At 49.4% G+C, this 14,672-nt stretch overlaps 3 protein-coding genes across 9 annotated transcripts in view; 2 read left to right on the forward strand and 1 right to left on the reverse strand.

The window, feature by feature from the left end:
- Positions 1–1,626, reverse strand: part of MYO19 (myosin XIX) — a 46,362-nt gene extending 44,736 nt beyond the window's left edge. Inside the window, 2 exon segments of the mRNA XM_032280749.1 lie at positions 618–766; positions 1,417–1,626. The gene's annotated coding sequence lies outside the window, so the exon portion shown is untranslated.
- A 495-nt stretch (positions 1,627–2,121) lies between these two features.
- PIGW (phosphatidylinositol glycan anchor biosynthesis class W) lies at positions 2,122–5,949 on the forward strand. Of its 3 annotated transcripts, none has more exons than XM_032280751.1 (2): positions 2,122–2,228; positions 4,376–5,949. In XM_032280751.1, exon 2 carries the CDS (start codon positions 4,387–4,389, stop codon positions 5,899–5,901), a length of 1,515 nt encoding a protein of 504 aa, XP_032136642.1. In that variant the 5' UTR covers positions 2,122–2,228; positions 4,376–4,386; the 3' UTR covers positions 5,902–5,949. The 3 variants fall into 3 exon arrangements, with proteins under 3 accessions (XP_032136642.1, XP_032136641.1, XP_032136643.1); XM_032280750.1 differs by having other exon boundaries at positions 2,128–2,314; XM_032280752.1 differs by lacking the exon at positions 2,122–2,228 and adding an exon at positions 2,856–2,942.
- A 7,254-nt stretch (positions 5,950–13,203) lies between these two features.
- Positions 13,204–14,672, forward strand: part of GGNBP2 (gametogenetin binding protein 2) — a 46,683-nt gene continuing 45,214 nt past the window's right edge. For 2 of the 5 annotated variants that reach the window (XM_032280754.1, XM_032280757.1), the window contains exons 1-2: positions 13,204–13,379; positions 13,904–14,135. In XM_032280754.1, coding sequence (XP_032136645.1) covers positions 14,043–14,135 — 93 coding nt within the window. In that variant the 5' untranslated portion in view covers positions 13,204–13,379; positions 13,904–14,042. The remainder of the gene's footprint in view (positions 13,380–13,903; positions 14,136–14,672) is intronic. The other 3 variants (XM_032280758.1, XM_032280759.1, XM_032280756.1) reach the window with 2 other exon arrangements.

Raw genomic sequence — 14,672 nt, forward strand, 5'->3', positions numbered from 1 at the left:
GTAAGCGCTACGACTAAGGGTTGATGATCCATTTGGGAGCACTAATCAGGTGAACAGTGTCAACTTCAAGAAGGTGAGGATTTCAGGAAGCTGAATCCATCTGGGAGGTGGGGTGTTGTGAGGCTGGGCCTAAGCCAATCTTTGAAGAATGGTTAAGTGACCCTCAGACTTGGAATTTTGCAGGCCTTGGCACCACGCCTAGCAAGGAGATGAGGCGTGCCTGCAACGGATTAACCCTGATGGAGACTTTCTTGAGGCCGTTAATACATCGTCTTTAAAGAACCCAGCAATAGGGACTTCCTTAGAAGCTGGAAAAAGAATAATTCAGGCAGAAAGGGGCATCAGAACTGTGCTGAACACACTGACCCTGGACACTTTCCTATCCAAGGGAAAGCCATGTAGAGGGCTCCAAAGAACAAAGCTCTTTCAACTGGGAGCTCATCTCAAGCAATAGGTCCAGAGGGGCTGCACAACAGGTTTGGGGTTCGAATCCAGAGCCCAAGGCCCCTGCCACAGATTCCAAGAACTCTCTAAGCCTTCCTGTTTCCTCGTTTAAAAAACGGAGTAATAATATCCAGACCTCATAGGGATAAATGAAGGATAAAAGGGGCTAATACCTGTGAGAGCGCTTTGCAAATATTATGATGCAGCATCAGCCCCCAGCTGGAGTCAAGTGAGATTAGGCCAGTTTTCTCCAGTTCTCCCAGCTCCTGCGCTAGTCGGTTTTGCAGTTTCCAGCCAAGAATTTCTGGAAAGGGTGTGACCACTGTGGGCAGAAGGGAGACAGTAATGAGTAGATGGAACACCGAATCAAGGCAAGTGGTAACCTGACCACCAGTCCCTCCACCTTCTCAGCCTCAGTTTCTTTCTCGTCATGAAGGACAGTGGTAGGGCAGACGCTGAGAAGGGCTGGGTAAGGATCTCGTGAGCCCAGGTGGCTCCGCCCCCAGGTTCCCGGCGGGAACCGGGAATTCCTGGTCCGGGCGACGTGCCACTAAATCCAGCACTGGGATGCCGTTCCGGAAGCACCTGGCACGGGGAGAGTATGTCCTTCCCAGGAAGGTGGACACGACCCCAGCCAAGGGCGCGGCTGCCCTGACGCCTCCTGGGACCGGCCGCCTCCTCCCGGGGTCCTGAGCTGGGCAGAGAGTTTAGTAGGGACCCTCTTCCCACCCGGGTCGCCCCCTGCCGGCCAGGTGGAAAGGTGGAGGGTGACCAGGAAAGGCCCGAGAGCAGGGCTACCCGCTCGTGAGACACAAGAGGGTCAAACGGAAAGGGGAAGAAAGAAGGGAAACAGCGCTTTGGAAGGGGGGGGTGGAGACGCCCTCTTCTCCCTCGGCTCTGCGGGGCAAACTGGACTCCTCTGCCCCTTTTGCGTCGCGAGGGCTTCAGATCTGGGCTTGGGATGGCACTCACCGGTCCCACGGCCCGAGCCGCCGTTCGTCAGGCCCCCGCCCGGCCAGACTGGAAAGGCGGACGGGCCGGGTCGGTCGGCGGGAAGAACCTGGGAGGGGAGAGAAGAGGAGGGGCAGGAGGGAACAGGGAGGAGGGGAAGCTGGGACCGCACCCGGTCGGCTGAGGCACCGGCCGAGTGGCCGGGGGTCGGCTGGCTCCTCCCCAGGGGCGGGGCGCACACTCGCAGCGCGGGGCGCACGTGGCTCGGTTGGGTCGCTGGGTCTGGCTCGTGGGCTCAGTCTAGGCTGAGATGTTTTGCGACCCTGGGGTAAAATGAGGGTAAAGCGGCAGCTTCCCACGTTCTGGGAAAGAAGCGCTGAAGCACTTCTTTCCTGGGCCTTCGGGCGCTCCCAGGGCCGGGGGTCTTTCTGTAGAAGTTGCCGCGGCAGAGCCTTGCGCTGGTCCCGCCGACCCCTTTACCCTGACAGGGCCTCGCCGAGGGGTCTGAGGGGCCGCCGTTAGGTGCATGGCGCGCCGTTTCCTCTCCAGGCGCTGCTGTCAGGGATACAGCCCGAGAGGATCTGACCTGTATCAGCCCAAAGGACATAAGGACAAGAGTGGGTAGCCCAAGGGACACGGGGACAAGCGCCATTACGGGCGGGGACACGGAATCTGCCGGCCCGGAAGTGCAGGCTGCTCGCGTCGGCCGGAAGCGCCTCTCGGGAGGCGGAAGCGGTTGGTGCCCGCGTGGTTTGGCGGGTGCAGGGGGAGTCCGGCGGCCCGGCCCACATAGACCCTCTGCCGGAGTCGCAGGCACCATTGGAGCACATGAGGTATACGGGCAGAGTGCGGCCAGATCGGGCGTCTGTCAGGAAAGACTTTCTTTTTTAAAAGACGGGAGTCTCGCTCTGTCACCCAGGTAGGAGTGCAGTGGCGCGGTCTCGGCTCACCCCCTGGGCTACAGCGACCCTCCCGCCTCAGCTTGGCGAGTGGCTGTGATTACAGGGGGCCCAGCTAATTTTTAATTTCTTTTTTTTTCTTTTGTAGAGGGAATCTCGCAATGTTCCCTAGGCTGATTTCGAACTCCTGGCCTCAAGTGATTCTCCTCCCAAAGCGCTAGGATTACAGGCATACGCCACTGCTCCCCGATAGGACTTGTTAATTTTTTTTAATTTAATTTTATTTATTTATTTATTTATTTATTTTTTATTTTTTTGAGACGGAGTTTCGCTCTTGTTGCCCAGGCTGGAGTACAATGGCGCGATCTCGGCTCACCGCAACCTCCGCCTCCCGGGTTCAGGCAATTCTCCTGCCCCAGCCTCCTGAGTCGCTGGGATTACAGGCACGCGCCGCCATGCCCAGCTAATTTTTTGTATTTTTAGTAGAGACGGGGTTTCACCATGTTGACCAGGATGGTCTCGATCTCTTGACCTCGTGATCCACCCGCCTCGGCCTCCCACAGTGCTGGGATTACAGGCTTGACCCACCGCGCCCGGCCGGACTTTTTTATTTTTAAAGGTCAATTAATTTGAGTCGGTTACTGTGAGGTATTGTCGCAGGTTCCAGATAGGCCATAATGCATGCATGCATTCACTTACTTATTCAGTTCATGTTAAGTGAGAAGCTCTAGCTTCATGTTTGACCAACAAATGTGTTCTTCCAGTATGCCACTTTTCAGACGATGTGTGGCATTCAGAGGTGTTTTATAGACCTTAATAAAACAACAACTAACACTACTGTGTGCTATACATCTATTCTTAATACACCCATGGTACCTACTTCCACCCTAACCTGAAAACAGCTGTCTGTAAATAAGGGAAGGACCAGCCTGGGTGGGGATCCAGAAATCACTGCAGGGCTCACGTTTTATACGGAGGCAGTAGATTTAGAGAGGCTCTGAACTGGAATCAAGGCCCCCAGCTTCAAAATGTACTTGTAGCCCGCTAGCTTTTGGATTTGCTTTAAACTCATTAGTAAAGTATATTCAATTTTCATCAAAAACTCTTCGTGATACATACTGTACTCCATAATAGAAATTCCCGTCTGCTTATGATGCCATTCTCAGGGTTTATATACCAAATTTGCTTTATTTTCTTTTTCATTTCTGTTTTTTTTTTTTTTGAGACGGAGTTTCACTCATGTTACCCAGGCTGGAGAGCAATGGCGCGATCTCGGCTCACCGCAACCTCCGCCTCCCGGGTTCAGGGAATTCTCCTGCCTCAGCCTCCTGAGTAGCTGGGATTACAGGCACGCACCACCATGCCCAGCTAATTTTTTGTATTTTTAGTAGAGACGGGGTTTCACCATGTTGACCAGGATGGTCTCGATCTCTTGACCTCATGATCCACCCGCCTCGGCCTCCCAAAGTGCTGGGATTACAGGCTTGAGCCACTGCGCCCAGCTTTTTTTTTTTTTTTTTTTTTGAGACGGAGTTTCACTCTTGTTGCCTAGGCTGGAGTGCAATGGTGCGATCTTGGCTCACTGCAACCTCCGCCTTCCTGGTTCAAGCGATTCTCCTGCCTCAGCCTCCTGAGTAGCTGGAATTACACGCGGCTGCCACCACGCTAGGCTAATTTTTATATTTTTAGTAGAGATGGGATTTCGCCATGTTGGCCAGGCTGGTCTGGAAGTCCTGCCCTCAGGCGATCCTCCCACCTCGGCCTCCTGAAGTGCTGGGATTACAGGTGTGAGCCATGCGCCCGGCCCCAAATTCACTTTGTAAGTCTATCTTGTCCTGGGAATAGTTGAAGCTTTGTAACCAATAATTTCATACTATGAGTATGACAGTTCTATTCTAATGCATTAGTGTTAAGCTTCTTCCTACAATCCTTGGAAGAGGAATCACAAATCCTAGGTGAAATCATTAGGGCCCAAAGTTCTGCTCTGAAATCTAGGGATAAGAATAAAATTAAGCCAGGTATGCTGATTATACAAGAATGCTGCTTTTCACAAATCCATTCCTTTGCTCTTGTTTTCACAGGAGGAAAAAAAATGTCTCAAAAGCAGATGAAGGAAGCTTTTGTCAGTAACCTCAATGGAACCACCGTGCTGGAAATCACCCAGGGATTGTGCTTTCCTGCATTCTGTATCCTGTGCAGAGGATTCCTGATCATTTTCTCACAGCACATATGTTCTTTTTCACATACCTGGAAAACTAGATTCTTCATTGACTTTGTTGTCCTAATAGTTCCCATGGTAGCCACTTTGACCATTTGGGCTTCATTTATTCTCCTTGAGCTTCTCACTGTAATTATCTTTGGGGCAGGGCTGTTCTATCAAATATACCGAAGGAGGACTTGCTATGCCAGAGTTCCTTTCCAGAAAATCCTTGAAAAATTCTTGAACATCAGTGTAGAATCAGAATACATTCCAGCTATCTCCTGTTTCCGTGTAATTACCAGTGCATTTACTGCTATTGCTATTTTGGCTGTGGACTTCCCACTTTTTCCCAGAAGATTTGCCAAAACTGAGCTCTATGGGACAGGAGCAATGGATTTTGGAGTAGGTGGCTTTGTTTTTGGGACTGCAATGGTTTGTCTAGAGATCAGGAGGAGAAAATATATGGAAGGGTCCAAATCGTGTTACTTTACAAACTCATTGTACTCTGTTTGGCCCTTGGTCTTCCTAGGAATTGGACGATTAGCCACTATAAAATCAATAGGCTATCAGGAACATTTAACTGAGTATGGAGTTCACTGGAACTTTTTCTTTACCATCATAGTTGTGAAATTGGTAACACCACTGCTTTTGATTATTTTTCCCCTAAATAAGTCCTGGATTATTGCCCTCAGCATTACTGTATTATACCAGCTAGCCCTTGACTTTACCCCACTGAAGACGTTAATATTATATGGTACTGATGGTAATGGCACACGGGTTGGCCTGTTAAATGCCAACCGCGAAGGAATAATCTCTACCTTGGGGTATGTGGCAATACACATGGCTGGTGTACAAACAGGGTTATATGTGCATAAGAACAGATCACATATCAAAGGCTTGATAAAAGTAGCCTGTTGTCTTTTGCTGGCAGCTATTAGCCTCTTTATATCTCTTTATGTAGTTCAAGTAAATGTAGAAGCAGTATCTCGAAGAATGGCAAATTTAGCCTTTTGTATCTGGATAGTTGCTTCTAGTCTGATCCTTCTTAGTAGTTTATTACTGGGTGATGTAATTTTGAGTTTTGCCAAATTTCTAATTAAAGGCGCTCTAGTACCATGTTCTTGGAAACTTATCCAGTCACCTGTTACAAATAAAAAGCATTCAGAATCTCTAGTCCCTGAAACTGAAAGAAGGGAACCCAGTCTTTGTTTAATCACAGCTCTAAACAGAAAACAGTTAATATTTTTCTTGCTGTCAAATATAACAACTGGCCTGATTAACCTGATGGTAGATACACTACACAGCAGTACCTTGTGGGCCTTATTTGTGGTCAATCTCTATATGTTTTCCAACTGTTTTATTGTATACGTACTGTATTTGCAAGATAAGACTATAAAATTTTGGTGATCAGCAGTAGGATATATAAGTATTTGGGCAATATTTAATGAGGAAGAATATAAATTGTAAAGAAAATGTGTTTTTGGCAACAGTGTTAACCATACTTTATTATAAAATATAGTAGTGATGCTTTATTTTTTTTTCTGGGACAGTCTCTCGCTCTGTTGCCCAGGCTGGAGTGTAGTGGCCTGATCTCGGCTCACTGCAACCTCCACCTCCCAGGTTCAAGTGATTCTCCTGCCTCAGCCTCCTGAGTAGCTGGGACTGGAGGTGTGGGCCACCACACCCAGCTAATTTTTGTATTTTAGTAGAGGTAGGGTTTTGCCATATTGGCCAGGTTGCTCTCAAACTCCTGAACGCAAGTGATCCACCCGCCTCAGCCTCCCAAAGTGCTGGGATTATAGGCATGAGCTACCACACTGAGCCAATGCTTAATATTTTAATGTATCTCAACAACAAACCAAGAAGAAACAAAGCCTTGTGACTTGTTAGAATGTATGCTATTCCGTATTTTTATTGTATATTGCTTTTACAATAAATGTATATTAAATGAAATGTTTATGTTGACATTTTAGCATAAACTGGATTGTCAATACTTCTTTATTGCTCAATTAAAATTTGTGAATAAAACCTAGAATTAAGAAGGAAGGGTTTAAAATCAAATACTCCAGTGTGCAGATGGGTATATAAAAAAAGAAAAATTTTTTAAATGAGATACTCACATACTATAAAGTCAGACAGTTAAACGCTTCAAAGAATAGACTGAAAGCTCGGCATGGTGACTCACAACTGTAATCCTAGCACTTTAGAGGCTGAGGTGGGAGGATCACTTGAGCCCAGGAGTTCAAGACCATTTGGGGAACATAGTGAGACCCTGTCTATAAAAAAATAGACTAATTGTATGTTGTATTATTGTTTATACACATAATAATTGAGATTATAAGTTTTGCTTTGGGACTAGTTCATCTTTTAGCCTACCCTATGCTGGGGATATAAGAAGCACAGCACAAATTTCCTGACACCTCAGAGCTTGCAATGTAGTTGAGGAAACACATTAAACATCTATTGTAAGATGCTAAGTCATGAAGAAAAAGTATAGGTTGTCAAGAGTGTCAAATCAAGAACTGACCTAGTAAGGAGTCAAGTTTTCCTCACACACGGCTCTTTCTTTTGAGCTAGAGCTGATGAGTGGGATGAAGAGTTGTAAAGTCTTATGTGTCTGGGGATTGGGGGGATAAATGGCAGAGAACATTCTGGATGGAGGAATCCCTCAGCAAAGTCCTAAGTTGGGAGTGCACCAAGCATATCGTGAAACTGAAAGAAGGCTGCACATAGAAAAAGGAATAGCATGGGCAGAGAGCTGCAGAGGCAGGCAGGGGCCACATCAGGCATCCTTATCTACCATACTAAGGGTAAGAAATATGAGAAAGAGTCATCAAGTACCTAGTCTAATAAAACTATGGCTAAGATTTATTTTAAATCTTTTAAAAATAGAGATGGTGTTGCCAGGGCTGGTCTCAATTCCTGGCCTCAAGTAATTCTCCCATCACAGCTTCCCAAAGTGCTGTATTACAGGCATGATCCTGGCCTATACTAACATTCAGTATTCTATTGTCTTTTTTTTTTTTGAGATGGAGTTTTGCTCTGTCGCCCAGGCTGGAATGTAGTGGCACAGTCTCGGCTCACTGCAACCTCTCCTCCTCGGTTTAAGCGATTCTGCTGCCTCAGCCTCCTGAGTAGCTGGGATTACAGGTGCGAGCCACTATGCCTGGCTAATTTTTGTATTTTCAGTCGAGACAAGGTTTCACCATATTGGCCAGGCTGGTCTTGAACTCCTGACCTCAAGTGATCTGCCTGCCTGGGCCTCCCAAAGTGTTGGGATTGCAGGTGTGAGTCACCATGCCCGGCCAAGTGTGTTTATTTTTGACAGATACAGCAGAACTTCCCAGTGTCAGCTCATGAAAAAGAAAACCCAATCCACGAATCTTCAGATTTAGGCCACTATGGTAATTTTTTTTTTTTTTTTTTGAGACGGAGTTTCACTCTTGTTACCCAGGCTGGAGTGCAATGGCGCGATCTCGGCCCACCGCAACCTCCGCCTCCTGGGTTCAGGCAATTCTCCTGCCTCAGCCTCCTGAGTAGCTAGGATTACAGGCACGCGCCACCACGCCCAGCTAATTTTTTGTATTTTTAGTAGAGACGGGTTTCACCATGTTGACCAGGATGGTCTTGATCTCTTGACCTCGTGATCCACTCGCCTCGGCCTCCCAAAGTGCTGGGATTACAGGCTTGAGCCACTGCGCCCAGCCACTATGGTAATTTAAATAACATTCTGTGGTCACAGATTGTCTTACCACATAAAACAATGTGGTTGTATTAATGAAACAACAAAAGCCCTTCTTTTTTTTTTTTTTTTTTTGTATTTTTTTTTTAGTAGAGACGGGGTTTCACCATGTTGACCAGGATGGTCTCGATCTCTTGACCTTGTGATCCACCCGCCTCGGCCTCCCAAAGTGCTGGGATTACAGGCGTGAGCCACTGCACCCGGCCAACAAAAGCCCTTCTAATCAACTATCATTTTCCTTGCAACTATCAATTTTTGAGGGCAGAGAAGCGAGAGGGAAAGATAACGAGGAGTAAGAAGAATATAATCTGGTCTAGGACCTCAGCCTATCTATGCCCTTCAGAAAGTGACTCACTCCCATAATTTTAATTTTACACAATTATAAACTGGGAATGTCTACCACACATGCACCAATAGCTCTTCTGAAGATGACAACCAGTTTTATTTTTTATTATTACTATTTTTGAGACAGAGTCTTGCTCTGTCGCCAGGCTGGAGTACACTGGCGTGATCGTGGCTCACTGCAACTTCCGCCTCCTGGGTTCAAGGGATTCTCCTGCCTCAACCTCCCGACTACAGGCGTGTGCCACCACGCCCAGTTAATTTTTGTAGTTTTAGCTGAGATGGGGTTTCACCATGTTGGCCAGGATGATCTCGATCTCTTGACCTTGTGATTCACCTGTCTCAGTGAACACAACCAGTTTTATTTTTATTGAGCATCAATGTCCGATATATGTATATAAATCATACAAGAACCATATGTTGCTCCCTAGGAGTTTAAACATAGTCTATGAAGGGCTGGGCGTGGTGGCTCACACCTGTAATCCCAGCACTTTGGGAGGCCAAGGCAAATGAATCACGAGGTCAGGAGTTTGAGACCAGCCTGGCCAACATGGTGAAACCCTGTCTCTACAAAAAATGCAAAAAATTAGCCATTAGCCGGGGGTAGTGGCAGGCATCTGTAATCCCAGCTACGCAGGAGGCTGAGGCAGGAGAATTGCTTGAACCTGGGAGCTGGAGGTTGCAGTGAGCCAAGATCATGCCACTGCACTCCAGCCTGAGTGACAGAGTATGACTCCATCTCAAAAACAAAAAGCCCAAAAACATATTCTATGAAGCTAAGAAATAAGGAATTGTTATTAATTCCTTAATAATAATTATATAGGTAATAGGTAGGTAGGCATATGTAATAGGTATATAGGTAATAGGTAGTAGAATTACCTACTACCTAGGTGGTATGGAGAACAGATCTATCTCATTTATGCCTTCATTTTGTGGCTAGCTTCTCACACATTTGGACCTAAGAAGAAAAAGAATAGTATTTTGCTTATAACTTGTTACAGCTCCATTCTGCCAACTGTTCTTTATTAGGTACCAGCAAAATGTGTTCTGCTGCTGATTGCCTTTGCTTTTGCTTTCCTGGCCTTTCAAATGCTTCAGCCTTGCATTTCACAATGCCAAAGAAATAACAGACAACAAACAACTGCCTTTTAATGTAGCAATTATTTATTCTGTCAATTAGAGTTATGCTCTCTAAAAGCAGATGCTTTTCATTTTAAAGTACGTAGGATAATACTCAAGAAATATTTGCTGCAGTACTAGTGGTTACGGCTGAAAATAGAGCAGTAGTGAAAATAAAAATAAGTGCCTACCCTAAAACCAGGAAGGTGCACAGTAAAAACTTTGAAAACTCATTGTCATGAAATAATTTTCTAAGCATTTTCCTTGGGATATTGATTTTATTTTATTTATGGCACCCAGACCACCTCCTTGAGAAACAGCAATTTATCTAGCAAATTATCTGCCTTTTTCACCTTAAGAATACGTTTTCAGGCTGGGCGCGGTGGCTCAAGCCTGTAATCCCAGCACTTTGGGAGGCCGAGGCGGGTGGATCACGAGGTCAAGAGATCGAGACCATCCTGGTCAACATCGTGAAACCCCGTCTCTACCAAAAATACAAAAAATTAGCTGGGCATGGTGGTGCGTGCCTGTAATCCCAGCTACTCAGGAGGCTGAGGCAGGAGAATTGCCTGAACCCAGGAGGCGGAGGTTGCGGTGAGCCAAGATCGCGCCATTGCACTCCAGCCTGGGTAACATGAGTAAAACTCCGTCTCAAAAAAAAAAAAAAAAAAAAGAATACGTTTTCATTGAATTCCTATAGTATGTGAAACACTGTCCAAAGATACTGTGTTCAGTGGACCTAACAGACAAGCCAAAATTAGGGAAGGTAAGCTCAGATGGAAAAAGATTGTTGTGATCTCATTTTATTATGTTTTACATATGTGTTTTAATATCTTTTCAGGGATTTAAATCCCCAGGCTGAATACTCTTTAGTACCTGGTGTGTGATCAGTAATCAAAGTAATTAGAATATAATGAGTCTTTGCCAACCAGAATCCTAGTGAAGTTTAAAAGGTTTAAAGTAGGTACATTAAGGCTGGGCACGGTGGCTCACACCTGTAATCCCAGCACTTTGGGAGGCTGAGGCTGGAGGGTCATGAGGTCAGGAGTTCGAGACCAGCTTGACCAACATGGAGAAACCCCATCTCTACCAAAAATACAAAATTAACTAGGCATGGTGGTGCATGCCTGTAATCCCACCTTCTTGGGAGGCTGAGGCAGGGGAATCGCTTGATCCTGGGAGGGGGAAGTTGCAGTGAACGGAGATAAGGCCATTGCACTCCAGTCTGGGCAACAAGAGCTAAACTATGCGTCAAAAAAAGAAAAAATGTGGGTACATTAATTGATGTATCCAATATAGGAGCACCTCTAGATATTGAAAGCCACAGTGTGTGTGTGTATGTGTGTGTGTGTGTGTGTGTGTGTGTGCGCGTGCGTGTGTATACAATTTTATTTGAGATAGAGTCTCACACTGTCATCCAGGCTGGAGTGCAGTGGGGCGATCTTGGCTCACCACAACCTCTGCCTTCTGGGTTGAAGCAATTCTCCTGCCTCAGCCTACCGAGTAGCTGGGATTACAGGTATGCATCACCCCAACCGGCTAATTTTTGTATTTTTAGTAGAGACAGGGTTTCTCCATGTTGCCCAGGCAGGTCTCGAACTCCTGACCTCAAGTGATCTGTCCACCTTGTCTCCCAGTCTTGGGATTACAGGTGTGAGCCAATGCACCCAGCCTGTATTGTTGTTGTTTTTGTTTTTTGAGGTGGAGTTTCGCTTTTGTTGCCCAAGGTGGAGTGCAGTGGTGTGATCTCAGCTCACTGCAACCTCCCTCTCCCAGGCTCAAGCAATTCTCCTGCCTTGGCCGAGAATCCCGAGTAGCTGGGATTACAGGCATGCGTCATCACTCCCGGCTAATTTTTGTATTTTTAGTAGTTGAAGGGGTTTCTCTATGTTGGTCTGGCTGGTCTCGAATTCCCTACCTCAGGTGATCCGCCTGCCTTGGCCTCCCAAAGTGCTGGGATTCCAGGCGTGAGCCACCGCACCCAGCTTTTAAAAAAAAAAGAAAAAAAAAGAAACATAAAATGGGAGATTCTCTAGATTCAAGCTAATAATCACACTCTTCTACTCTGCTAACATGGCCAGAAGACACAAATATGTACCAGGGAATCACACCTTTGGGAATGAACAATGGTTCTTCGTTTATTATGTCACTCACCCTAACAATGACCACACAATGTCCTAAGTCAACATGGCTAAGGGGTTTTTGCTCTTAATCTCTACGACTCCATGTGATGACCAAAATACTTTTTAAAGGTATCACAGCTCCAGCCTATTCTACCAGGAAATACAACAGCAAATGGTTCTATCCTTCAGATCGCCAGGACTTTCACAGGCTAAATATCTTTTCAACTCTCTTTTTTTTTTTTTTTTTTTTTTTGGGGGGGGTGGGGGGGAGAGTCCTGTTCTGTCGCCAGGCTGGAATGCAGTGGCGTGACCTCAGCTCACTGCAACCTCCCTCCCGGGTTCAAGATACTCCTGCCTCAGCCTCCCTAGTAGCTGGGACTACAGGTGCGCGCTACCATGCCCAATTAATTTTGTATTTTTACTAGAGATGGTGTTTCACCATGTTGGTCAGGACGGTCTAGATCTCTTGACCTTGTGATCCGCCCGCCTCGGCCTCCCAAATTGCTGGGATTACAGGCTTGAGCCACCGCGCCCGGTGATATCTTCCAACTCTTTTGGTTTCACAACAGACCTCCAAAACCTTCAAGGCCAGAACTGAGCACCCGGCGGCGAGAGGAACTGTCTTCACAGCAGTTCTGTTTCCTCGGAGATGGCAGGAGGGAAAGGCCTCTGGCCAGTGCCAGTACTTCGTCCAAAGGAGTAACTGCTCACTTTAACTCAGCCCAGGAAGTTCCTTTGGCCAAGACGCACACACACACCACTGTCCAGTTTTCTATTTCCCTCCAGTGTAAAGACAACCACAAGCTGTCAGCACTTCACTACTGCGGTCCCCTAGGCGGGATAGGGATGCAGCTAAGCGGCGGGGCCCTGGCGAGCCGGGGTGTCAGGGCCCTTTCCTCCCCTTCCCGCTGCGAAACGCGAATTCAGTGGCGTCAAGGGCCAAGAGACCGAGGCCAGAGTTTGTCTCTCTCCCCACGATGCTCGTCTTCCTTTCCTTAACTGCCTTCCGTCCCCTGTGACCTGGGATCCTCGCCACCTACCCAGGTCCTCCGCCCTGAGTCAGCCCGGAGTCAGGCGAGCTCGCTTCGCTGCGCCCCTCCGCCCTGGGGAAGCCTTCCGAGCCCGCCGGCGAGGGCCTGAGGTTGGGCGGATCATCCCCTCTACCAGTCCTAGTTCGGGTCTAGCAGAATGGCTGAATTCGGAGGGCTGCGCCGGTCCTGACGGAGGGACTGCCAGGGCGGCCCCCCATCCTTGGGGCGCAGATTTCTACAGCGGAGACCCCAGCGCGGCAGGCCCCAGTCTCGCGAGATGACACTGGCCCCGCCCGGTGCCGGGCCCCGCCCGGCCCCACCTTCCCCTTGTCCCCCGCCCTCCCTCCCCCACTCCCCGCGGCGCGAGCGGCTGACTGCCGGGAGAGGAAACGGCATTCGGAGCCGCGCTCCCGCCCAGGCCGGCCCTGACGCGGGCCTCGTCAGCTGGTAACGGGGAGCAGAGGTGGGGGTCAGGGAGGCGACCACGGAAACGGCGAAGGTCGGAACCGACAGCCTCCTCCGAGAAGGGTGAGGAAAGGGTCTGAGCCTCCCTCTTCCCTGGGCTCCGCAGAGCCGTGACGGGGTCGACCCCTCCCAGGGGCGGGGTCGCGCTGGGCAACTGCAGTCCAGGGGCCGACTGGGCGGGGTGCGCCTAGAAACCCGGAGAAGGGGTCAGCTGAGGGAGGAGGGCACCCGGGCGGCGGGTGGCGGGGATCGGGCTGTGGGGCTTAGGCCAGGGTTGGGGTCCTGGGGCCGGGACTTCCGCGGCGGGCGGGGAAGCCCCCGGGCCGGACGGTCCCTTCCGCCTCTCCTTTGGACCCTGACGGGAGGCCAGCGGGCGGGCGGGGGCCGGGCGGGAGGGAGGTAGGGAGCGCGGCGCGAGGGGGCGGGTCCCGGCGTCGCTGGGCGCTCATTGGCTGAGCACGTGTGGAATCGGGTGATGGGAAACGCAGCCCGGCTCTCCCGTCCCCTCCCGCTCCGCTCCCTGCCCCCCGTGGCGAATGTGCTGCGCGGCGGCCGGTGCTTACGCTCGCGGGGTTTGGCTGTTGCAGGCAGGAGCTGGGAGGAGGCGGCAGCAGCGGCGGTAGCAGGAGCGGCGGCGGCGGCGGCGGCGGCAGAGGCAGCGGCGGCGGCGGCGGCAGCAGCAGCTGGGAGGAGGTGGTGACGGTGGCAACGGCAGCGTCGGGGAGGATGGCGCGACTGGTGGCAGTGTGCAGGGACGGGGAGGAGGAGTTCCCCTTCGAGAGGAGGCAGATCCCCCTCTACATAGACGACACCCTGACGGTGAGCGGGCCGGGCCGGGCTGGGCCCGCCGCTCCCCTGGCAGCTGTTTCCCCTCCTCCCCCTCCCCCAGGCCGAGCGCTGCGCACTGGAGAAAGAGTGTGTTGCAACTCCTAGGCGAGGCCTTCTCTCCAGCAGGCCCCACAGACTCGCCTTTGCAGTGGGTCGCTTGGTAACCTCTGTCGGCCCCAAGCCCAGAGCTCCGTACGCACTCCCTCTCTCTAGATTTTCCTTCTTTTGGAATCTTCTTCCTTGACCCTTTCCGTTTAGGAGACGCCGCTTTTGCCAAAGCACGCGTCTCGGAGAGGGAGTTGAAGGATCTTGGGCGTTTAGGGCCTACCCCTTACAGAAACCACCTACCCTCGGGGAGGTTTAATTACCTGGAAATGTCGCATTTGCACTGCTACCTGTGTATTTTCTGTTTTAATACTGGTCGCTCTCACTACATAAGCTTAATTACTGAGGGCAGAGTGACATGCTCTGGCACAGTCAAGATTCCACTAAACATGGTTTGATTTCGTTGTAAATAGTCCCGTATTG

The sequence above is a fragment of the Sapajus apella genome, unplaced genomic scaffold, assembly GCF_009761245.1.
Source record: "Sapajus apella isolate SASKATOON/1434 unplaced genomic scaffold, GSC_monkey_1.0 scaffold12, whole genome shotgun sequence".
NCBI lineage: Eukaryota > Metazoa > Chordata > Mammalia > Primates > Cebidae > Sapajus > Sapajus apella.

Excerpts from the sequence above, each read along its gene's own strand:
- PIGW (XM_032280751.1), top strand. The coding sequence starts at position 4,387 with ATGTCTCAAAAGCAGATGAAGGAAGCTTTTGTCAGTAACCTCAATGGA.